Source organism: Antennarius striatus, chromosome 9 (assembly GCF_040054535.1).
Source record: "Antennarius striatus isolate MH-2024 chromosome 9, ASM4005453v1, whole genome shotgun sequence".
In the NCBI taxonomy this organism is placed as follows: Eukaryota; Metazoa; Chordata; class Actinopteri; order Lophiiformes; family Antennariidae; genus Antennarius; species Antennarius striatus.
In genome coordinates this window covers 13,148,158-13,172,611 of record NC_090784.1, presented here as the reverse complement: position 1 = coordinate 13,172,611, position 24,454 = coordinate 13,148,158, and the positions used below count along the sequence as shown (strand labels likewise).

The following is a 24,454-nucleotide window of genomic DNA, read 5'->3' as shown; positions in this document are numbered from 1 at the left end:
AAAACCTTTCATACATGCTGTTTTACATGTCATTTGTGGCCTACCAGTCAAAAGGTTTGCCCAACCCCAATGTAAAAGACCCAGTTGGTGACTGGTGTACCTGGGCTAATTTAGTTTTTTGCATGCCTCTAAAGTATTCTCCTGTGCAACTGTTCAACCCCTTTACTTCATCTTATCTTGTCTCGTCTTGTCTTGTCTCAACTCATCTCGTCCTGCCCTGTTCCATCCTGTCCTGTCCCATCTTGTCCCATCCTGTCTCATCTCATCTCATCTCATCTCGTCTTGTTTTGTCTCATCCCATTTCATCTTATTTTATCTATATTTTTGGACCATAGGTCCAACACAAAACAACAAAAAGACATCAGTTTGTGCTATAGTATTAAGATGTATTATATTATGATAAACTGTTAATTAATCTGGACTTAATTAATTGTACAATCTTTTGAGCTCTAAATGCCAGAAAAATAGCACAACTTCCACATCCTTAGTTGATGTAAACTAACTTAATCCTCTCACCAATAAATCAACAATCTAAATATTTGTTCACACTCAACAAAGAAAGGCGGTAAAACTTAATGATTTAAAAGCTGTTTGTTTTAATCTGTTTAATTTTTTTTGTTTAAGAAAGAAATACGTGATTGTCAAATGGCATTTTTTGAATGGTTCCTATTTAATTTTAAGAAAGCGGACAAACTCATTAGACTCATTTGCCAGTTGTTTAATGCAGTTATGGTACAGTGAGACTAATTTGATGCTATATGTACTGACCACAGTAAAGCCGCGATGTCAGTTCCTCCTATGAACACTTAATCTATTAGTGTTGTGTCTTCCCCCTTTGTCAGCATTGTAATGCTTGACTGGGTCCTTGCAAAGTCATTTAAATGCGCTTCTGTTTCATACTGCTGAAACAGCAGACTGCAGAATGAGAAAAGGTTCTCCTCTTTTGTTATAGAGGTTAAACCCCTTTATTCCATAACACTTCTTTATTTAATCAATGTGTGTATGAGATCATTTGAATATTTCAGTCCTTTCTTTATCGGTGCTTAAGTCTCATAAGGCTTATCATTAATTCAATAACGCAAGATAAACAATATTCATGTAACCATATCCACTTAATTACAGTATATTGTATGTGGCTGCTTTTCATCACTGTTATTTCTTAATCATTTCACAACAGGAAGGAAAAAAAGACATTATTGGTTGTGAATATACATACAGTATAAAATACAACCTTCATGCTCCTTCTAGTGAATCTTCCTGTGTGAGACAAAGCCTGGAGGAAGATTCATTCTCTGTGCCACCACTGACCCAGTTTTTCAAGTAATTTAACTGAGAAAATGAGAATGCCTAAAGTCATACTTGTTAGCAAGCTCACATTAATAGTGCTGTCTTTAGCCAGGCCTACCACTGCAGAATTGGAAGGTGCAATATAACTGTAGGCCTGCGGATGTGAAGGGTGGAGGTGATGAAACTCCTCTGAGTCTGTTACAGTATCTCCTTTATATCCCATCAAGAAAAAACATTTTACAGCTGCACAATTTAATGAGGACTACACAGGATCTTTGACATGAAAGGACATGATCTACTACTTTTTATTCTTCAAAATAGACACAGACACTTGTTAGGCTAACATAAATGTTAAACCGGGTTTTTGAAAGGTTGAAATCTAAGGATATCTGTTCCGTTGTGGTCCAGACACCGGTGGTGGAGGCTGATGAATGAATATTTTTTAAATTGCTTTCTTTTTCACACAACATGTTTGAACAAGGTAAATTTTAAAAATAGAGTCAGTTATACATATCTTTGCCAAAGTCTGACAAGGAATGACTGGTGAAAAAATGTACATGACTTGCTAAATGAGGTACCTAATGTCTAAGGACGGCAGACCCCAATTTACAGAAAACCTAGATCCACTACTGACAAAAACCCATGGCTTTGCGATATTAACCCTTTATTGCGATATCAACCATTATTAACCACAAAAAATAACAACAATATATATTTATATCTCCTGCCCATAGTACATTAATGAACAGCACTGATGTAGGATGAAGAGGTTTTATTCTCCATTTTACAGTTTTTCTCCCCTAGCAGTGTCCCTCCTCAACCAACAACCACAGATGAATAAGTACTGCAACTTGATTCTGATGGACAATAAATTTTATATCCTCATATAACACAAAACCCTTTGGAATGACTCTTGAATGTTTAACTAGACTGTAGAAGGGCATGCAGTATGGAACCTTTTTTATTGGAATGGTTCCAACACCAACATTAACTTATGATGTTGGAATTATTGACTTCATATGAATATCAGGTGGAGGACTGGGCCAAATGGATTGACAATTACACAACCCAGATTCAGTATATGTGAATATGTAACGTGTGGCAATTTATATTATTGTACTATTGTAATGACAATTCTAATCAGAAGACTGGAGACCAAAGATCATATTCAGTTTTCTTTAATATTGTAATCATCAGTCTGAAAATAAGGACAACATAAAATTTCACAGGAAAATGATACAAATATATTGAGTGTTGCTGGTTGTGTGACAAAATAAATGGAACTTTGGTGTTATTTCCATTGAACCTGAAGGAAATATGAAAACATTCAGTAGCTGAGAGTAATTGCCAAGTCATATTCCAAAAGTATTCTTGTTTTCAGTTGAGGTAAGGTGATGTTAAGTTCATCAGAACTACAAAAGAATAAAGCAAAGTCTAACAAAACCAAAAGCACTAACTGACATATGCTAACATATGCTGTAGCTGTCACTGATTTTCAAACATGTCACAGGTCATGTCAAAATGAAGATTGATTTCTTTTTGGATTGACACTTTTAATTTCACTCTTTAAAAGTTTTTAGTAAGTACACAAGAAATTAGATCAAAATATATTTTCATAAGGTTTGCCGTAAGTACATGAATGATGTGATATTGCTGTTGTAACACATAAGCCATGTTTACATGCATAAAAGAAGCAATTGTGTGTTTGATTCATCCACAAAGAAACAAACCAGGGAAAGGGAAAACTTTGTCCTTTCACTTCTGTCCATTAAAAAGGGGGCTGTCTTTCTGAATTAGATAATCTCACACCCAGTTCCCTTTGTGTTCCTTTTTGGACATCCTGGAATATTTCCAAGTGGACAGATCAGTCACTTTCATGCCACTTGTTGAAGAACCATCTCACCTTGGTTGTATTTTTGTCACGGTAAAGTTTGCCTCACTACATTCACTCTTTACTGAGTGATGTTTAGAGAAATCTCACCATCCATCCCCCCTCGCATTCAAAGAAGCTACGTAAGTTAACAGGCTTGTTTGATGAAAGTCTTGCATTACTCTGCCAGCTTTTGCAAAGGCACATATTCCTTAGTCATTACCTTAGTGTCCTGTTGTACATGGGATAAGGACGTTTCCCCTGGAGGTGCCATTGCTTTAGTGTGTCCACATCAGAGGGAGTGTGTCTCCTACTCTGTTTCACCTGAGTTGTTTGCAGCTGTGGCACATGGCCCTGCTTGGAGAAAGCAACTGAGGTGGGACAGGCACTTGCTGTGTTGTCATGAAATGAATGGCTAAGCTGGGAGAGGAGTGTTGCAATAAATTTGCCAAGAGAACAGTAGGAGACATTCATTTCATAGGTGCAGAAGGGAATCTGTGCTGGGAAGCATCTCGGACCTTGATGCATGGGTCATGTCAGCTCCTTATGTGTCGAGGCGCTGTTTTCTCTTGGTTTTGTGTGCATACAGGAAATACATAGTGTGGCCGGTGGTGATGAATAATACTGAAATGATAACTAGGATGCCAAAGTGCTGTGGCTGTGGAGCGGAGACCACCATGATGAAATGAAGGAGATCCATCAGGTAATTCATAGAGCTCTGAACCCCATTTACCACACCCCTCTCTGACTCACAGATGTTCTCCTGCAGGAGCTGGGTCACTGTCAGGTCGAAAGACCAGAGACCTAAAACAGAGATGCCATTAAAGTTTAAAAGTTGACCTGCTCTCTAAAACCATTTATCAAAAAAGATAATAATTGACATAATTTTTCACATTAAAATAAGATAGAAATGGGGCCCAACCAATTTATTTTATGTTCATGAAGGCAAGAATATTTTCCTGGACGTCCTTAATGCATAGCTAACATTAAATTTTATTATGAACTATGAAAACTAAAATAAAATTTAACCATGTCATACAGTAGTGTGTACTGACTAGGGTTTTTCATCGTTTTGTGCACAGCGCCCTCTAGTGGATAAATCATATAACATTATACTCTTTATTACTTAAAACATGCCTTTGGTATTGCTGTACTGTAAAGTTTTACGATAAATTGAAACATTACTTAAATAGGAATATAGTCACAATTAGTTTATATTGATATTTTATGCCTTGTGAATATATGGACTAAAACAGTTTTAGTATTCACTGAAGACAGTCAGCTTTACAGTACATGTCCATCTACTCACCAATACGTGCTGTGATGACACCCAAGAACAGCAAGATTATGGAAACGTAAGATTCTGGCGCTGAGTCAGAGGGCACATTTTCAAAAAGCACAGTGTTGTTGGTCCAGTGGATGGAGGACCGATCAGGCAGCAGTGGCTGATTGCTACCCCCCCTCAGAGGATAAGTATGTTTTTGCTTTTGGCTTGCCATTTCCCCAAGCTCAGCAGAGGAATTGGCAATGTAGGGCATCAACAAGCTAAGATCCATTGGGCTGCCTGGAGCAAAAACAGAGCACACACACAGCAGCAAGCACCCCAGATGAAGGCAGCTTGAGATGATTCCTGTGTTAACCAGGCCATAGGTCTTCCTGAGTCTGGTGAACATCACAGTGCCCATCAGCCCTGTGATAGCTGACACACCCATCAGCAGACTAAGGAGAGAGCCGCTTATGCCCTGAGTATAGGCATAGCCTGTGGTGATGCAATCAAAGCCCAGGACTGTGGTGTAGAGGAAAGCCAGACCCATTCCTGCCAGGAAGACGGGCTGGCGGTAGTAAGCTCTCCAGCCGTCCTTACAGGTGCTCACCAGCCAACGAAACCTCCGGAAGCACAGTGGAATCTTGGTGATTTGTTTTAGGTGCAGGTTTGTGTTGCAGTTACTTTCTGTCAGGGGTTGACGTTGTGCCGCATTATCTTCATCTGAATATAGAGAAGAATAGCATTTGTTACTTCTGTTCATGTTTGAAAGACTAAGTGCTACTTATTTACTCGGGTCACATAAATTACATTGACATCTTCTGGAAAGTACATGTATACTGTTCTACATGGGAACACAGACAGAAGATTCTTGACACAAAGCAGAGTTAATTTTACCTCAAGACAGTAGTGTATTCCTGGGATGCGCTTCAAGAAAAATTAGTGCATCCCAACATGACGTTTTAATGCATCCCAAAAGTAATAGCAAAATATATATTAGAAGCATACGCAAGGATTGAGTTTTGCCAATAGTACAAAACTAAAAAACTATTCATTTTAATGTTGTTATTAATAACATCATAACTGTTAAAAGAAAAAAGAGTAAAATTATAAATTAGTTTTATCAAAATGTTAAAGCCTGGTAGTCATTAAAAAATAGTTTTAGAAATAAAGAATGATGTAATAAAGTTTTTTTTTCACTTTTGCTCAAGAAAAGAATTTTCTTTTTAAAACTGCTGCTTTTGAGAATGTTTAAATGAGTTTTACCACATTTACAAACAGTTTCAAACCTGTGTGTGTGTGTGTGTGTGTGTGTGTGTGTGTGTGTGTGTGTGTGTGTGTGTGTGTGTGTGTGTGTGTGTGTGTGTGTGTGTGTGTGTGTGTGTGTGTGTGTGTGTGTGTTTGTGTGTGTGTTTGTGTGTGTATGTGTATATACTGTATATAAAAACTGGTGTGTTGGTAAATGTTACTACATGATAAAGCTAAACTAACTCAGAATGTCTGTCTGTCTGTGGCTTTCTTCAGGCCTGTCCCTGGATCTCTGTCCTCATTGCTGCACCAACGAAACAGACAGAGACAGCCTCTGCCAGCCACCATACCTGGAACCCTGCCAGACCCCACCATGCCTGGCTCCTCCGCAGTACTGATGTCTGTGAGTACAACAACGGAGAGCACAGCACAGATCTGGCCTCCCAGGCAAGTTTAAGGCATGGTATCTTTCCAAGGATACCATGCCTTAAACTTGCCTATGAGTCTCCATCTCCACTGTGAAGACCTGGGAGAGGAAAGTCAGCACCCGTCTCAGAAGATGGTTGGGGTTGCCCAAGAGCCTCAGTAACATAGCCCTCTATGGGAACACCACAAAGCTCTGGTTGCCCTTGAAGTCTCAGGGGGAGGAGTTCAGGGTGACTCAGATTAGAGAGGTGCTGCTGTACCGAGACTCGAAGGACCCAAAGGTGACCCAGGCAGGAGTCGTGTTGAAGACTGGAAGTGGAGTGCCCAGTCTGCTGTGCTGGATGCAAAGGCAAGACTGCGCCATGGAGATCTGGTGGGAGTAGTGGCCCACGGCAGAGCAGGTCTGGGGATGTTCCCAACACCTCGACACAGGGAGTGCAAGGGGAAGGAAAAGCAAAGGCAAATAAAGGAGGAAGTCAGGACTACAGTGGATGAAAGGAGAGCAAGCAGAGCAGCAAGTCTCAGACAGCAGGGGGCCTGGACCAGATGGGAGCATGCGGTGGACCGGAAATTTGCCTGGACGGACCTGTGGCAGGCTGACCCACATCATATCAGCTTCCAAACCCGAGCAGTCTACGACGTCCTACCTAGCCCAGCAAACTTCTTCACCTGGGGGAAGGCAGAGACCCCGAACTGCCAGCTGTGCTCAGGGAGAGGAATGCTGCAGCACATCCCTAGTTCCTGCCCAACAGCACTCGGCCAGGGCCGGTACACCTGGCACCACAACCAGGTGCTCAAGCCGATTGCTGAAGCCATCAGCAGGGTAATCAGCAGCTGCAGCAGTGTGTGCAATGCCACCAACACCATCATTTTTGTCAAGGCAGGAGTTCAGCCAAAGGCAGGTGGCAAGAAGGCACCAGTAGGGATTCTGGCAACTGCCCAAGATTGGGAGCTCTCGGTAGACCCAGAGAGGCAGCTACGGTTCCCCCAGCATGTCGTCAGCACCACTCTGAGGCCAGATATCTTTCTGATCTCAGAGAGCACTAAGAACATTGTGATCATGGAGTTGACAGTGCTGTGGGAGGACCGCTTGGGGGAGGCCATCGAAATTTAAGTGGAGAAATGGAAAAATTGTGAATATTTTTGTTGCATGGAAGTCCATTTAAAGCTTGTGTCGCAGGGACACACGCTATTTGATGATCGTGTGTCCCTGTCAAAAAATGTGCATCAAAAACGCAAGGACGCACGCAAACAAGAACGCTGAAAGAGTCTTTCTTCAGGCAATGCATGATTTAAAAATTATTGTTACACTGAAGCCTTCAACCTACAAAAAATTCTGGGAATACAGTGACAGTTAGAAATTAAACAAAAAGCATTGATCAGAACATACCTTGTGATTTTGACCTCTCTGTTCCTTGCTGATACACCAAATCCTCCTCCTCCACAGGTGGTTTGACTGACAGAGCAGGGACAATACGGTACACCCGGGACAAGAAGAAGAACTCCACAATGAGAGACACGAGGTTCCAGCCGAGGATAAAACCACAGCCAACAACGTTGGAGGCCAGGGTCATGACCTGTCCTACTGCTAGTGGGGCCAGGATGTTAGTCACCTGATCTATTCGCCTCATGGTTGCGTTCATTCCTATAGTTAGGGTTAGAGACACATAGGTTAATGTGGCCCCACTAAAGGAATTTCAGCAATTGCAGAAATGAAACACTGAGTAACTTACTGAATAAAGTGTTTGCAGAGGATAAATTCCTTACCAGCAAGGTGACCTCGGTTGTAGCCTGTGATAACCACAATCCAGTCCCTCTGAATTGCAATGGTCAATGCTGTGCTTGCAAGGTTTGCCACATCTGCCAGGATGATCACCACGGTATAACAAACCACCTTGTGTAAGTTTTGCGATGCAACATGTTACTATGACAGCACAGAGTGGCCACAAGCTCAGAAGAAGAGATAAAAGGGACACAGGAAACAACAGCAGCAGTAACTGCTCTGTGCAATAATCATGATAAATTTTGGTGTCTGCAGATCAACAAAATATCAAGTTGTCAACAAACATTTAGTGTCTACTCACTGTAAGCCAGCCATCCCAGATCTGTTCAATCCTTTGCTTATATAGGAACACCAACATGAGCACAATGCTACATACTGTCACTGAGATGTTCTGAATGAAAAGAGATGCATGTGCAACTAAAACAGAGAACAAAAACATATTTTCAGGTTCTCATAACATGTATGTTCTGTTTATATACTGTAAAAAAAAAAGAGGCTTTACAGGCATGAGTCCATGGATGTGTCTTGCTATTTATGCTAGCTGTTAAATCAAAGCTTGATTTACTATTCAGAAATTGGGGGACTGGATTGCACCAGCTGATTTCACCCAAATAACTGGGCACAAAATTGGGACAGTGTGTAGTACACTGCATGCTAACATTTTGAAATAAGAGTGAAATTGTCGTAGATACCTTTATTTCTGGGATTGCGATCGACCCAGTCTCCAATCAGTGCCCCGAGGAGGAGCACTGACCCAGCTACTACCAATCCAAAAACTGCAGTCAAAAGCAGATTGCGGCCGTAAAGCTCGATCAGGAACACAGAAATTGCAAAGTGCCACATGCGGTCACCCTGTCCAACACAACATGAAACGTCGTCTTTAGATGTTGTTATGTAAGGTTCTGTTTCAATGAAGTTGCACACATAAGTTTGTAGACTACCTTGCAGTTATTTAAGACTCCAGGTCTTATTCATTTCTCCAAGAATCTTTCTATGAGAAAGGATTCTTACCCACATTGATAATGCTCCACTGACATAGATGAGAAACTTGGGACCCTTGAGGTAGATAAGAGCTGAGCCTTATGAGGCAATGCATGAAAATCAAGGAAACAGACATCAGATATTTAAACAAACATTTCACATAAACTTTAGATTGATTAAAAGTGGAATCCACCTGTTACACTCCTGGTTTTTTTAGTTCTTGCATCCCTGATTTCTTCTGAATCAAACTCTACTACAACTCCACCGCATTGGGAGGCTTCTGCTCGCTGGGACATGGTCTAGATTAGGATCATAGGTCAAAAAGACAAAAGAAAACAAAACTGTTAAACTTGTTGCACCCTTGTACAATTGTTGAGAGCACAGTGTTTCATTATTATAGGACCCTGTATTGTTTCCATTTGAATGGCACAAATTACTATTGATTATTGCAAACTTATATTAAGATTTGTAATTGCTTACTTGTTAGTACCTCTTGGAAGGACACCACAAGTACATGTTTCAACTTTGTAGTAACTTATGAATACACAGTGGTCAAATGTAACAAAACTTTTCTGCTTAACTAAAGGAAACCTTAGACTCCAGCATTTAAGGAAAACTATATGCACTTTGATGTACATCAGGTAAACAGTAATTAACAAACGTCTGAATCTACTTATTGTGTGTTTTAAATAGCTTAAATAATGACAGTCAATTCCAATTTGAGAAGCAAACAATAAATGTCAAGTAACAAGTATAATTAAGATTATACCTGTGACAAACAAGTAAAATCTTGTGCATTAATGCCACACCTAGCATAAATCCATCAATGCAGCTTTAAAATGTTGATAAATCAGTGCAGGTCCATCACCTTTGTTCTGATGTCACACTGAATCCTTGGCGTTGCTCCTTGATGATGTATCTTTTTCCAAGTATCCTACATTGGGATACTATCCTTTCCTGACAACTGGAATTCAAGCTGTAGTAGTTTGAAAGGCCTAATAACATCAGTGTTCAAGTGCACCATTGTATGAAAGTGCCAGAAAAGCAGAACAGGCAGAGGGTCAACAAAGGCAGCCAGCATATTCCACAGCACGTGACACTGGGGGGACAATATCACTGTCCACCCACACCACAAAAAGGACAACCTTGTAACTCCATATGACTCAAAATACAACATTCTCACACATGCGCAACATCTGTGATCACAGACACGCAACCTCATGCACACAAGCACAGCTCTGCAAACAGCCCAGTGCAGAAGTTGTGTAAAAGGTGTCATGCAACATCAAATCACTTGTCACATTCGTAGGTAATAGATGATAAAAAGCACACAATTATATTCCATTACAAAATAAACTCTTCCTTGAAATATCAGTTTCTATGGTTTTACTTTACCACACACTATTGGAACATTTGTGATTTAGCCTTTCAAGAATCAATAATATGTGTTTCACCAACCACTCAGAAATATTCTCCATCACGACCTGTTATTCTCTAGTCAAAAAACCAATATAAATCTGATGCGAATGAGGGCATTTGAATGTCTTTCATCAATACAAATATACAATTGAGAAAATGTTCTGTTTTAGAAAAGGCAATAACTTGATCGTCTACAACTCCTTGCATTTAGGGGACATAAATGTTCCTTTAAAGTGCCTAAATATTAAAATTTTCTTTACTTGAATGTTCATAAAATCCAACAGTAAACTTCAAGAATCCACATGTATTCATATTTGTAACCATTTAAATGCTACTACAGTTAAGTAAAGCCATTTTTTTTAAATGAAAAAATTCAAACAATAGTTAACTTCTATGAATAACAAGCATAGTTGACATATTTTGGTTCATTATTACCTTTTGTGCACCATTAAAATAAAAAAGGTTGCAGGACCTCTAATACATAAATGTCTTTTGAGTCACCGTAATTAATAATTAAAAGTGATTAGCAACAGATTTAACTTTTTTTTTTTTTTAATATTGAGATCAATATATCTCACCTGTAAAATTACAGACCATTTGAGACCGGCCAATTCATTTGAAGTCATTTTTCTGGAGGGGGAAGGAAGTCCGTGCAGACACGAGGAAAATATGGAAACTCCCCACAGAGCAGGACTCGAATCGGGAATTGACTTGTTGTGCAGCAACAGTGCTACGCTTTGCAACACTGTGCTAAATCTTTCAAATTTCTATAATACAATATTTCATATCACTCAAATCTCTACAGATTTTAAATTGTTATATATATGTTTTTTTGGGGGTGGGCGTGTCTGAATATAAAATGATTTTTAACAAAAGCAAGATTTTGCTGTATAAGTGCTGGCACTATTTTCATTTTGGTTGTACAAAATTGGAACTGATACCTCCACAATTCCCTACAGCTGTTGAGGTCAGACACTTTGTCTGCTCTGCTGCACACAGGAAGTGTCAGCCATTTGTCAACCAAATGCTCAACATGAATGATGCTTTCTCCATTGTGATAAGTATAATATGGCCCATCCCTTAAGCTAAATGGCTAGACACGTATGCATTTATTAATATGCACACACATTTGATTTGAATTTGTTTTGTCCAGCTCATTTGCTGTGTAACAGTTGGTTACTTATTGATCCCAACCATTCGCCATATTGATTTGGACTGCAAGTTCACACTCCACATGGGCCTTGAGGCAACCACGTCCAATCCCCAGCCCAAGACGTACTGAGCCACTGCCGCCCAATTATTCACATATTTTAAGATCCAAGGTTGAAATAAAAAAAATTTCCCCCCAAATACACACCCTTGCCAAAATGTATGCAATTACCACAATAGTGCACAGTATGGCTCAGTGATGTGCGGTGAGCTTCATGGCTGGTGAGGCACTAATCTCATCATAATTAGATTTATAAACATACATAGTTAAAGTCAAGCAACACAGTATCCCTTAAATTATCCCTTTAATTATCGACAGAGAGTAGGTTGTTTTTAAAGTCTCAAAGCAGAATTATTAGAATTATTTACATGTACAGACTGTAACACACAAATAAGCACATTTGATTAAAAAATACTTTATGTTGTTACCTACATGTTTGTTTATCTTACGTTTACTTATAAATGAAGTCCATGTGCCGCTCCTTCTGGACAAAAGCAGCATAAAAAATTATATAGTAAGGCAGGGCAAGCGGAAAAAAAAAGAATGTAGTTTGCGGTAAATTCTTCTATGGCTGAGAAAGAAGAGTCCTTGGCCAAATCCCTGGGATCACCAACGTCCCCTACCAATGAGGCACGACATCATTGTGCCTCACGTAGTGCCTTGTCACAGCGATTTCTGGACCGCTCAACTCAAAAGAGACGTTACAGTCATGCAGTTGTTGACAAAATACACTGTACATTATATACATTAGCTAAATTATGGAAATGTAGTTCATAGAGCAAACGTGTTTGAACATTTTAATAGTGACATATTGTAAGATAGCATAACGGTCTCACTGTATAGCATACCAGCACAGCTAGCCAACCCATTGATCAATCCATGGTGAGGCTCGGCTGGCTGGTGCCTCACCACAGGTGTCTTCTCAGTATTTCAGCGTTAAATGGGAAAATTCGGCAATTTTGAGTAAAAATAATCAAAAATTGGTGATGGTGAATATAAAATAACTTAATAATACTCATAATTGGATAAATATAACTATTTAATTTATTTATTTCATTTTTACTTTTTTTTCTCTTATTATGGCAGGTGAGGCAGTGCCTCACCTGCCTCCCCTGACCTCACGTCACTGGTGTGGCTCAAGAGTTAAGTATCAAACAAAACACATACATTCCTGCAAAGAACACAACAAATTTCCATTTATAGTTCATTTGCGTATGGATTTTGGGTGTGCCTGTTCATCATGTATGTCTTCAGGAAGCCTGTGAATTTGTAAAAAGCCCCAATTGGAATAGAGACAATGGGAATGACAGCTAGGAGCACACAGATAGCATAAACCCATTCAGGATACTGCTGGGTGTCAGCAAGAGGGAAGTGCACCTGTGGGGGTAATGGAGTGTAAAGTCAGAGCCTTTTTCCCCTTGTCTGCTCTATTCAAAATATTTCATTTTATGATTTATATATTTAGAAAAATATTCTTACATATTCTGGGTTCCAGGTTTGATATGTTGGTCGTGTTTCAGCCTCCACAACAACATATGCTACAAAAACCACCAGGAGCATTAAAGGACTGATGAAGCGCCAACAGCCCTGCCAGTAGTAGTTAGGCCTCCGGCCTGTCATCCATTCAATGTCATCATTAAACCTGTAGGCAAATAGAAAGGCTGTCAAATTGTTCAAACTCATTAAAATATGACTGCAGTGATGATGTGAATTACGACATTACTTGTTTATTCCATAGATGTATACCACACTGACGATCTCAAAGAAGGCTATGATGAGCAAAGGGAGGGATCCCACATAGCTGTTGAAAATCCCAAGCCAGTAGTTCCCAGATCCCAGAGTAAAGATGAGGCCCACAATAAAGAAGGTAAGGCACATAAATCCTATGAGAGAAAAGGAAGACAAAGGAAATTCACAATATTTTTCCCATGGCAATGTTACGTATATTTCCTAGTAAATTCACTGATTCGTAGACCTCTCAACTAACGTTAGTCAGTGTACTAGTTGAATCCTTTATTAAGGGGGATACATGTAAACATTTCTTTTGTATGAATGTGAAAAGATTAGAAAAAGAGAAAATTTACCGTATTAGCCCAAATATAAGACGACCCTGATTATAAGATGACCCCCTCTTTTTCAAGACTCAAGTTTGAAAAAAGACTTTTTGAACACCAAATTAAATTTTATACAGAAAATAATTACAGTACATGTGAAACAAATGATTATAACAATATATTCGAGAGAAAAAGCATGTTATTTTGCCTCATTCAAATCATCCGAAAACTGTCTATCACATCTTAATATCTCAGCTGCCGGTTAACCTGGCCGATCTTCGACCTACTTTTCTCCAAATTGTCGCTACGTTTCTCCATTTTCTGTTATCTCTTCTCTTATTTTCTTCTATTTTCGTTCTTACTGCTATTTTTTATTTTCTTCTTCGTGACAGGGTTTGCTTTTGCCTGTGAAGTTAAAGATATCTGGCGCTATCTAGCGTTGTGAATGGGTATAGAGTCTAGACCACGAATGTAAGACGACCCCCACTTTTTCAATCTTATTTCAATGCAAAAAACACCGTCCTATATTCGGGCCAATATAATACATATGAAACAGGAAATTAATAGTTCCTGAGTTTAAAGCAATTGATCTTTTGTTCACCTGTGAAAATTTCTTTTGGAATCCAGGGTGGAATTACGTGCATGTCCAGGAGAGGAGTCAGGACCCCCTCTAGAGTACCGAACATGGAGGAGAGTCCCAGACTGAACAGCATGACAAAGAATAGCACTGACCACACCTGAGAGCCTGGCATTTTTATCACGGCCTCAGTAAACACAATGAAGGCCAGTCCTGTCCCAGAGGCACTCTGGAATTAGGATGGGATACATTAACTCATACACAACCATCCTACAACAAGTCTGAGTCTGATGAAATGAATTTTACTTTAGAATTATGTGGTCGTACTACCTGATCCAGAAAGGTCTGGAGATCACAGGTATGAAGGTTGAGACTCTCCACCTCTGAGGGATCAGTTCCATTCAGGTAGTTTAACCATTCATCGTAGTTTTCAAGAGTTATATTTTCATCCGCAATGTTGAATGCATTTGTCAATTGTAGTATGTTCCTAAAATCAGTTACATGGATGTCAGTCCATGGAATTACTTGATCTGACTGCCTAGAATCAGGGGGGGGGATTTATCTGTTGCTGCTCAGGGCAAATGCAAGTTGATTATAATCCCCCAGGAGAGCCTAACACCAAAGACTTTTACATAGCAGTGGTCAAAATGAACAATTAACTTTACTCACTTATTTCTCTTGTTTGAAGTTGCTTTTGATTCAAACAACTTGTAGTTGTAAATAATCAGTTGTTCATCTCGCAATAATACTGATCAATTAGACGGTATACTGCATTAATAGTCACCATGGTTACCTTAAATGTACTTACCAGTTTTTGCAGTTATTGTAGTTTTCATTCGCTTTAAATCCAAGAATGGCAAATATCGGTATTGATGCATAAAGTGATGTTAGACTGTTCACACATCCAACAATTAGAGCATCTCTCTCACAGTTATTCCTGCCAGGATGACATTCAGTCTAATTGTTTTTCTGTGTTTACATTTCATGCAAATTTACTGTCCTTAATTGTTTGAAATGTGGTTAAAGCACTCTTACTTTTGAGCGTTATAGCTGGAAAAGGCAATAAGTCCCCCAAATGCAAGAGACAAAGAGAAAAAGATCTGAGTGGCAGCATCCAACCAGACTGTAGGATCTTTTAAGGTTTCCCACTGTGATTAAGGCATTTGGTTTTGTTAGATAGCAGATTGTTATGATTACATTTTGTCATGACACAAAGAAAGACTCACATTTGGTGTGAATAGATATATTAACCCATCAGTGGCCCCAGACAAAGTCAAAGCTCTGATCAAGAAGATGGTCAAAACAACATATGGAAAGATGACTGTGACATAAATCGCCTGTTGAAAAGTTTTGGAGATGAACATTATTTGTGATATTTATTGGTAAGTGTACAGTAGGATGCATTTCTGCCTCTCTTCCCCATATAAGTAATGCTGATAAGACATCCATATCTCAACTTGCATACCTTTCCTATAGTCTCAATTCCTCGTATGAAGCAGACGTACACAATACACCAGGCACACGCGAGGCAGAGCACAAGCCACCACTGTAAGGAGCCACTGGTCTCGATGTTTGGTGTTATGTTGAGCGTTTCACGATACCAAAAATAGTTTACCGGTGAACTCTTTTCACATTCAGTTACATAGCCTGTATCAAAAAGAGTGTTCACGTTGTGATTAATTAATTGAACCTTCTGTCTTTTTCTTATTATTAGTCAGCTTTTATTGTTGATTTATGTTATTTAAAACAAATTACCTGTACGGTTTATGTTCACCGGACAGTTCCTCCAAGGAAGTGGGCTTTGGAAAGAGTGAAAGAAGTACCAGAGGATCCATGCCAAGATCATGTTGTAGAAAAGGCCAACTAGAAATGATACTGCCATAGAAGCCACACCTGTGTATACACGTCATTCAGAATTAAATTCTGACACAACCATATGTTAATAAGTGGATTCTGAGTTGTTTCGGTATCATTTTCTCCTGAGTGATTTCCAAAAACTACCTCACTGGTCCCAGACTTTCTCACCTAGACCTCCCAGATATGGGGAAATAGAATTCCACACGCCAACACTTCCCATTCGAAGCCGCTGTCCAATCGCCAGTTCCATGTAAAGCAGAGGGAGACCCTCAAAAACCAAGGCAATGGCATAAGGAATCAAGAATGCACCTTGAAATGAAACACATTTATAAGTGACATAATAACTCTTAAATGATATCTTATTATTGAGATCATTATTATTATTATGATTGACTCAAACAATAAACATTACGTTCTTCAATAAGGGTTTAACACCAGTTGTGTTGCCACAGCTGAAGGTCACAGGTTTTGTTCTTGGACATTGTACAATCAACATGCAGAGCTTATCACACATATCACAGAAAACATCTGAACACCAGACAGAGTGTAAATTGTTTAATCTACTTTGCATCTTTTGCACTATTGTATGTACGTAGTAAGAAAGCAGTTTGTCCTGGGTTTTTTTGAGGGATTAATATATTGGCCATTGAACAATTCAAGTCGGAATCATCTCAAGGAAACCAGTAACGTCTATGAAGAATATGGAAGCAAGTGCATCTCACCAGAAACAGCTGTCACATAATAACTGAGTTATCATCTCTCCCGGAATTGTTGGAGAAATCAAAAAAAAAAAAGTTAAAATCTTTGCAATCAGACATATTTCTAAATTGACATTTTTCTAATCTCTCAAAATAATTGTGGCGACTGAAATGTTTCATGTTTATTTTAATAAAAAAACAAAAAAACAAAAAGCCCATTAATATTTCACTAAAAATCTTGATAGTCTGGATAAATAATTACTTCTTTGAAAAGTCATTCAAGATAATTGAGGGACGAAACACAATAAATAAAGTCGTATGTCATGACAGACATGGAATATAAGAGTGATGGTTCAGCAGACTGATGACTGAAAAAGTCCCAATAAACATGTGAAACATTTTAAGAACAGTTTTAGTACAATTCATTAATTTTTTTATAGATTTAATAGAGATTTTAAATATTTCTTATAACTGAAAAATAAATTCTAGTCAGACTTTTCTGAGAAATTGTCTAACTCAACTTGTTTTTTTGACATTGCAAAACTAAGTGTGAATGACAGACTCTTACCTCCACCATAGATTTGACACAAATATGGAAATCTCCACACGTTACCAAGTCCCACAGCAAAGCCTATGCAGGTTAACAAATACTGAACTTTATTGTCCCACGCTGGTCTTTCGACTATCTCTTTGGGTTCAGGATTCTGCATCTGCTTTACATGTTCGTCTACCTCATCCATGACTTGTATTTATGTTTTATGAGGTGACCAGAAACCTTTGTCTGACTTTCCTGCTGAGCTCCTTAGTCTGAAATGACAGGCTGTGACTTGTTAGCTGACATTTGCTTTATCAGCTTAATTTTTCATGTTTGCTCTTGAGGTTGTGGGAACGATGTATTTGTTTGTACAAGAGAAAGTCCTTTGTGTGAAGTGGTATGATGTGATGTTGAAAACGGAGGCGATAACAGTTGACATTAATACACTGCAGTAAGAAGAAACCTGGGAAGTACACCTGCAAGTCGTCCACATTCCTTTAATGTTCTGTGACACAGTTTACATTATTGTTATATGCTCATAGTCTGATTTGTTACAGTTAGCAGTAATTGCCCACCTCCAATTATACTGAACAATATAGTGTGAATAGAATTATATTTTATATACAGAAAATCCCTATTCAAATTACTACTATTACTCATTTCTTTTCTGTTTCATACCATATAGAACACTAACAGCTGAATCTGTTTATCCGAAAAGGAAATTGAAAAGTGCAAAATAAAAGTTATGAAGCATACTATGAAGTGCAATTCACATTTGAGAAATTATTGTGAAAACAATAGGGTTTAAATATAGCAAAATAATAAATTGGAATTCAATTTTAGATACATGGCAATGATAATCACTGTTAATTCTCAATAGTGAGGACGGATTGTTATGTGCTAATAGTGACCCCAGCTGGACAAACTAGTGAACCTACACGACCTGGCTAGATCTACTTTCCCCTAAAACGGCAGCTCCTTCCAGTCGCATGGTAGCCGCCATGATGTAAGTAAGCCTTGATGAGGCCCTGAAAAGAAATCTATCGTGAGTTCATACAAACATCTAAAATTTAATAGTTTTGCCGAATGTCAATTTCTTTGCATTAAATTGACACAAAAGGAAATATGTTAGAAATGTGCAACATATTTTGAGTTATGTTCCTAGACAGAGCAAGAAAAGCTTTTAGAATAATGATGCAGGGGTTACTGACATCAGCCAAGATACTATACCCTGTTTTGCATTATGCACAATAATGATGACAGTTTCACAAGCACTGCGTCACATAAAGGCCAAGACTGAAGAGCATTTTGCCATCATTCTTTCATTGCTTTATTTGTAATCACCTGTCACCTGATAACTATGTCTCCTCAATGGAAACATAGTTATCCGGGATCGTAACCGCATTTCACTGAAGCACATCACACCGTCTCCTGTTAGCCTCCATCTTGTTAGCCAGTGATCGCTCATTGTCCATGATGACTGTCGGGAGACACAGCTTTTATTATCTCCTCTCAATACTCTGTTGTCTCCTGCACTGAGATCTTTTGCATTTGCAAGCACTGCATGTTTTTCTCCACCAATCCCCCGTGAGGTTTACCGATCATTTTCAGTTCGTTCAGCTGATCTCGTGTTTATACAACGCAGCCATGGAGTTACTTTTGGCTGACTGAGAAAGCAACTCCATGAATTCTGTAGAAATGTTAAGTTATATAATGGAAAATAAGAGAGAAAAAAAGAGAGAAATACATAGTGGCGAAGTTTCTGTAAGTAAAAGCCACCAGAGCAGCATAAGTGCGTGTACCCATGCATGCTCAACACATCATGTTGCAGTCTTTGAAAGAGGGAGCTCATTAACATTTAATGGCCGGCCCAGACAAACAGGAATTCGCCAGAGAGTTCATTTCAGCAATTTTTTATAGAAGACATTAAGGATCACGAATCATTTTTGGGCAATACATTTCAAATTCAGTGTAGCTCTGTGAAATTAATTAAAAAGAATCTAATATGGGACCTTTAGAGCAACAGCAGCAACAACAGTTTGCTCAGATTAACCTACTTACAAAGTTGTTGCTGATGGAAGACATGAGGCAACCAAAACCCACAGAGAAAGTGAAGAAAACTTTTATATTTCATATACAAATCTAAGAACACTATAGGAACCACAAAACATTTACATATCCCTCACAAAAAGCCAACACATGCACTGGACCTTGTTGTCACATTTCGGTCTGACTCCACCCTTTTCATTCAGCCTATTCAGCTGCAGATGAAACAATATACTCTACTCCAGGCCTCAACTGTGCATCATTGACTTCAAAATCTACCAAACACTGTAATACATTAGTGATACAATAGAGCGGCAAGAATGTAACTTGTGTCTGACCACATACAACCTGATGACTGAACCTTACAAAAGACAAGTGCTCAGCTCAGTGACGTGCGGTCAGGGGAGGCAGGTGAGGCACGGCCAGAATGATGTCGTGCCTCATTGATAGGGGGCAGTGGTGATCCCAGGGATTCGATCAAGGAGTCTTCTTCCTCGACCATAGAAGAGTGACAGCACACTACAGCCATTCATTTGTTTTCCGCTTGCCTTGCTTTACTATATAATTTTTTTCTCTGCTTTTGTACAGAAGGAGTGGCACATGGACATCATTTATAAGTAAAAACATATAAACAAACATGTAGGTAACAACATAACATATTTTGTAATCAAATATGCTTATTTGTGTGTTACAGTTTTTACGTGTAAATAATTCTAATAATTCTGCTCTGTGACTTTAAAAACAACCCACTCACAGTTGACAATTAAATGGTTAATAAGCTACACTGTAGGTTCATATGTTTGTAAATCTAATTATGATGAGATCAGTGCCTCACCAGCCATGAACTTCACCGCACGTCACTGGTTCAGATCCCTCTGAAGCTGATTTGAATAAATTAACCTGCTTACAAAACTGTGAGGGAAAGTGGCCAAAAAAAATTATGGCAATATTTTTTCTGCGCTATATGTTGCAGTATGATTCTGAAAAAAAATACTTGAGTGAAACAGCTTTATTACACTTGGGTATTCGACACAGTGCACTGCAGGTCTCTGCCACCACCTTTACCTTGAACTATGAATCCTTGCCAGTTTGTGTGCATTTTTTTCTCCATCTGTAATTGGCCACTAGAGGTCGCCATTGTGACTTTAATAAGTCCAGCTCTGCTGAGGTCTGACCGCTGCGTCCGCTGGCAGAGGTAACGCTGGAGGAGGGAGCCCATCGCTCTCACAGACCAGGCGGCAAGTGTTGCAGTCCCGTCTGCAGTTCGCCTCGGCGCCTCGTTCGTCCGCAATGCCCTTGGATACCGGCTCATGTCAACACCGCTCTGACGAACCGTCTCTCCATAAGAGTTACCCCGGATCTTCACCTCTTTACCGATGTGACCCTCACTGAGACCGCTGCGAATGAAGGAGGTCCAAGGATAAGACAGGCTGCAGGATTGTTCTGCCGCAGAGGACCTGAGGGTGCTGCCTGCCTGTCAGAGGCTGTCGTGTCGCATCCACTGATTTTATGATCTAAAATCGCATTGCATGGATACATCATGGCCACGTTTCTATGCAGGGTACAGTTCTTAGATGATACTGATCCGTTCAACAGCACCAACTTTCCAGAGCCCACCAGACCTCCACTGTACACTTTCAGGGAAGATATTCCCTTGATCAATCAAATTGCTGGCGTCCATAGGCTGCTGAGAGCCCCACAGAAGGTATGCACTATACTTTTTTATGTTATAGTTTTCCCAAGTTACTTTAAATGAGCTCAGTGAAAAATGATCACACAGTTAATTAATGATTAACCTGAACACGTTGATGAGGGTAACCGCTCAACAAAACTAATGGGCCGTTCTTGCAGCGCTCCGCTCATCTGTGATGCTGATGACGCTCCATGCGTTCAGACCGATACTGCAGACAGTCTGTCAGGCAGAAGTTTACTCATGGTATATTGGTTGCCTCTGGGTGATATTGGAGTTGAAAAGCACCTAGTAAGAGTTCATGTTCAGCCACACTTAAATCGACTTTTCTTACTGATGAGATTTATCAAAAATTCCAAAAGTTTTGTGAAAGTTTGTGCAAGAAAAGGAAAGATTCGGAACAAAACAAGGCAATGATGGATTGCTGTACTTAATACACTATATTAATATTTGTTTTCCCATAAATTTTCTGCGGTTTTTGTTTAGCTCTTATAACAAGTTTTTAATAGAAGAGGAGACTTCTTTGCATTTGTGACATCTTGAATAAGCTGATATTAAGTCCATATAGGATACCTTCTCTCTTATTGCCACAAATTGGTCCCAATTAGAGTACAGTAGGTGAGGTCAAACTCCCATTTAGTCTGTTGTCGAGGAACAGAAGGTAAATCCCTACCAGATTGCCCTAGATCTAGGGATTTCACTTGGGACCATCTAATCTCACTTTATCTTCAGGGTATTAAAACACATTGTTTCAACATTTCATTGCGCGACATCCTACCTTTTTCGCGAATTCTGTTATTCACAAGGTTTTCTTGGTTTTGAGCGTGTCGCTGTGTCTTTGTTCTATATTTGGTCAGCTGCTATCACGTCGGTCCTTATATATTTTCAACTGTTTAACAGGTGAAACACATTGCTGATGGAACACCTGCCCTGAAAAAGTTTCTCAAAGAATGCCAGAGATAAATCATTCGAAGATGAAGCCCATTTTAAAAAATTCCCTGAAGCTCCCTTCTGGTTTCTGACTGTGCATGATAGCCCATTTACAAAGGTCTCATCTACAGACCTTTAAATTCAGATGAAACTGAGGAGCAGTATCATATGACGTCTGGTCTTTAGTTGGGCAGTCACACCAGCCTGGTTGGGAAGAAGAAAAAGGAAAGTTAATTTTGATCTTTCTTCGTACTGTCAGATCACTGCTTCTCTGACTAGTGGGATTAACCATGGCAATCTCAGGAAGTTGGAGATCACCACAAGCCTGCCTCTCTTTCCGCAGCCCTCTCACTCTGACCAGTGGGATGGGATGGGTATGGTTTCCACTGTTTGAGAGTGGAGACGGATGCAGGCAGAATCGAAAACACAGAGTGCTGATGTATGTTACACTGGTCTCACTTTATCAGCAGGCCAGTTGTACTGCAAACTACACAGAAAAAGACCAGCGGTAGGCTATGAAGCGTTGGTCACACTGGAGTTTGGCAGTGAGTTGAAGGTACTGCTGTTGTGCTTTTCTTTAAAAAAACAGTCAGGTGGATGACAAGACTGTCACTGCATTTTTGCTAAGATTTCCTGATTCACCCAGAGATGAGGGTATGAGCCTGCAAAAACGTTCCACAAGAAGCCTGTTGTCTTTGAGCTCTGCCTCTATGGTGCAGGTCGATCTGGTATAAATAGAACTCTGCAAAGACATGGTGGTGAGGGAGTCAAAACAGCTTGCACATGCTGTCTCTTTGCTGTTCCTGTCAGTTTTAGTCTGCTGCCTTAAAGGGGAGGGGGTGATCAGCACATGTGGTGTGGGTGTTGTACACTGAACAGCACGTTTGCGATGCTGATTTACTGTCAAAACCTCAATTAAGAGTTTTGTGAGGTTTAAACATCAAGACCATTATGGCTGGAGCTTATGTTTTACAGCAACAAGAATTCAAACCATAAGTGCTTGTTGTACAGCAACAACGTAATGGTCAGGACAACAATAACTTAAAGTTGGAAAATTGCGTATTGTACCACTATGCATCATAAATCAATCAATCAATCAATCAATCAATCAGTCAGTCAGTCAGTCAGTCAGTCAGTCAGTCAGTCAGTCAGTCAGTCAGTCAGTCAGTCAGTCAGTCAGTCAGTCCGTCCGTCCGTCCGTCCATCCGTCCGTCTATAATTTTCTCAAAATTACAAAGTCAGTTGATGTACAGATCAAGAGTTGTTCACATGCTTTATTTTCTGTCATTATTTTGTAGTTTTTGTCCCAGTAGCCTTGAATGTTGATATCAAATTGCAATGCAGATTTCAATGTGAGTCAAATGTGGATGAATCTTGGAGAATAAACTCTCACTTTTGACGTTTAAATTTTTGGGCCAGTTGTTTTCCTGTGTTTTTTTCCCCCCTAAAAAATTACAGAGTTCCATAATGAGAAGTTATGTTAAACGCTGTAAAGTACAGGTTCCTCCTTCATGCCCGTCAAATCGCCTTTGAATTCTTTTACACATTGTTATGCAGAGCTGAGGTTTTGCCGGTCTCTGCTTTCTGAATGGTTGTCTCTGCAGCTTCCGTTGACAGACTCATCCTCTGTATGCTTCAGTTACTGACTTACTATTGCGGTTTCTCTTCCATGCATCAAGTCTGTTGTAATGTGCTTTAAATCACTTGCCTCTGGAGAAAAACCACAAATACCCTCCTCACCTTTATCAATCAAACTCAGACCTTTTATCGTGGCTTTCTTAAATTGGTCTTCTTTGATTTGGTACTGTGCAGATTACAGACAAAAAATGTCTGAGTTTGGTGAAAACAGGGTCAGCAATTGTAACAGACAGTGTTAATATTATTACACTATTGAGTTTCACATGTGAAGCTTACATACAGCATATGCTATCTCATTCACTCACTCTACCCTGTGGAATGCAAATACATTTTGGAGTGAGATAGCAGCTCTAATTGTAAATTGCATGTTGTCTATTTTTAGTCCTTTCTCCCTTAACTGCCCTGCTGGTCAGTTGACCGCAGTATGGTGGTTGAAGGGAGAGGCCAGACCTCAGTGTGTGAGCAGAGCCATTGTGGTTACCTCTCTGGACTTGGCCATTGCAAGGCCACTCCAGGCTCAAGTCCTGTGTGGGGGACAACTCAGGAAGCCCCTGCCACTGATAATCTGGTAACACTTTTGCTGGATTAACGGCCATTTATGTGCATCAACCTGGCAAGATTATAGATTGCAAACTTGTCAACAGCAAGCCAGCTTCATTATATAAAGTGAACCTAAAGTGACACTGGCTCTATAGGATAGAGACATGAATGAGTACACGGATGCATGGATGGAGACTTGTTAATGACACTCTCACTTAGTTCGAGTCAACATTCCTGCTTTTTGCTTTTGGTCTGCAAGTTAAAACCTTGTGTGGCGAAATGCATTTCTGGGTCTCACCGCTAGCTAATTACTGTTTACTGCAAATTCAGCCCAATGTTTTGTCTATTTCAGGTTGTGATACAGAGCATAAAGCTGAAAGAGAACAAATATTGTTATGGCC

General features: G+C 39.6%; 3 protein-coding genes across 10 annotated transcripts in view; 1 reads left to right on the top strand and 2 right to left on the bottom strand.

The window, feature by feature from the left end:
* Positions 1 to 2,477: 2,477 nt before the first annotated feature.
* On the bottom strand, positions 2,478 to 10,622 carry si:ch211-254p10.2 (ferroportin). Of its 3 annotated transcripts, XM_068322770.1 has the most exons (9): positions 9,728 to 10,622; positions 9,053 to 9,158; positions 8,890 to 8,957; positions 8,571 to 8,730; positions 8,180 to 8,295; positions 7,863 to 7,989; positions 7,486 to 7,740; positions 4,467 to 5,144; positions 2,478 to 3,961 (listed from the first exon to the last, which is right to left on the bottom strand). In XM_068322770.1, exons 2-9 carry the CDS (start codon positions 9,153 to 9,155, stop codon positions 3,702 to 3,704), a joined length of 1,767 nt encoding a protein of 588 aa, XP_068178871.1. In that variant the 5' UTR covers positions 9,156 to 9,158; positions 9,728 to 10,622; the 3' UTR covers positions 2,478 to 3,701. The 3 variants fall into 3 exon arrangements, with proteins under 3 accessions (XP_068178871.1, XP_068178872.1, XP_068178873.1); XM_068322771.1 differs by lacking the exon at positions 9,728 to 10,622 and having other exon boundaries at positions 9,053 to 9,717; XM_068322772.1 differs by lacking the exon at positions 9,728 to 10,622 and having other exon boundaries at positions 8,820 to 8,957; positions 9,053 to 9,133.
* Positions 10,623 to 10,809: 187 nt separating this feature from the next.
* On the bottom strand, positions 10,810 to 17,481 carry LOC137602099 (sodium-dependent neutral amino acid transporter B(0)AT3-like). The gene is made up of 12 exons (XM_068324685.1): positions 17,243 to 17,481; positions 16,145 to 16,285; positions 15,875 to 16,012; positions 15,585 to 15,766; positions 15,346 to 15,456; positions 15,155 to 15,267; positions 14,928 to 15,056; positions 14,450 to 14,606; positions 14,144 to 14,348; positions 13,212 to 13,371; positions 12,968 to 13,130; positions 10,810 to 12,865 (listed from the first exon to the last, which is right to left on the bottom strand). The coding sequence occupies exons 1-12, from the start codon at positions 17,412 to 17,414 to the stop codon at positions 12,686 to 12,688; spliced, it is 1,851 nt and encodes a 616-aa protein (XP_068180786.1). The 5' UTR covers positions 17,415 to 17,481; the 3' UTR covers positions 10,810 to 12,685.
* A 2,994-nt stretch (positions 17,482 to 20,475) lies between these two features.
* The window catches only part of fhod3b (formin homology 2 domain containing 3b), a 93,266-nt gene continuing 89,287 nt past the window's right edge, over positions 20,476 to 24,454 (top strand). For all 6 annotated transcript variants that reach the window (XM_068324161.1, XM_068324160.1, XM_068324159.1 and 3 more), the window contains exon 1: positions 20,476 to 20,960. In XM_068324161.1, coding sequence (XP_068180262.1) covers positions 20,796 to 20,960 — 165 coding nt within the window. In that variant the 5' untranslated portion in view covers positions 20,476 to 20,795. The remainder of the gene's footprint in view (positions 20,961 to 24,454) is intronic.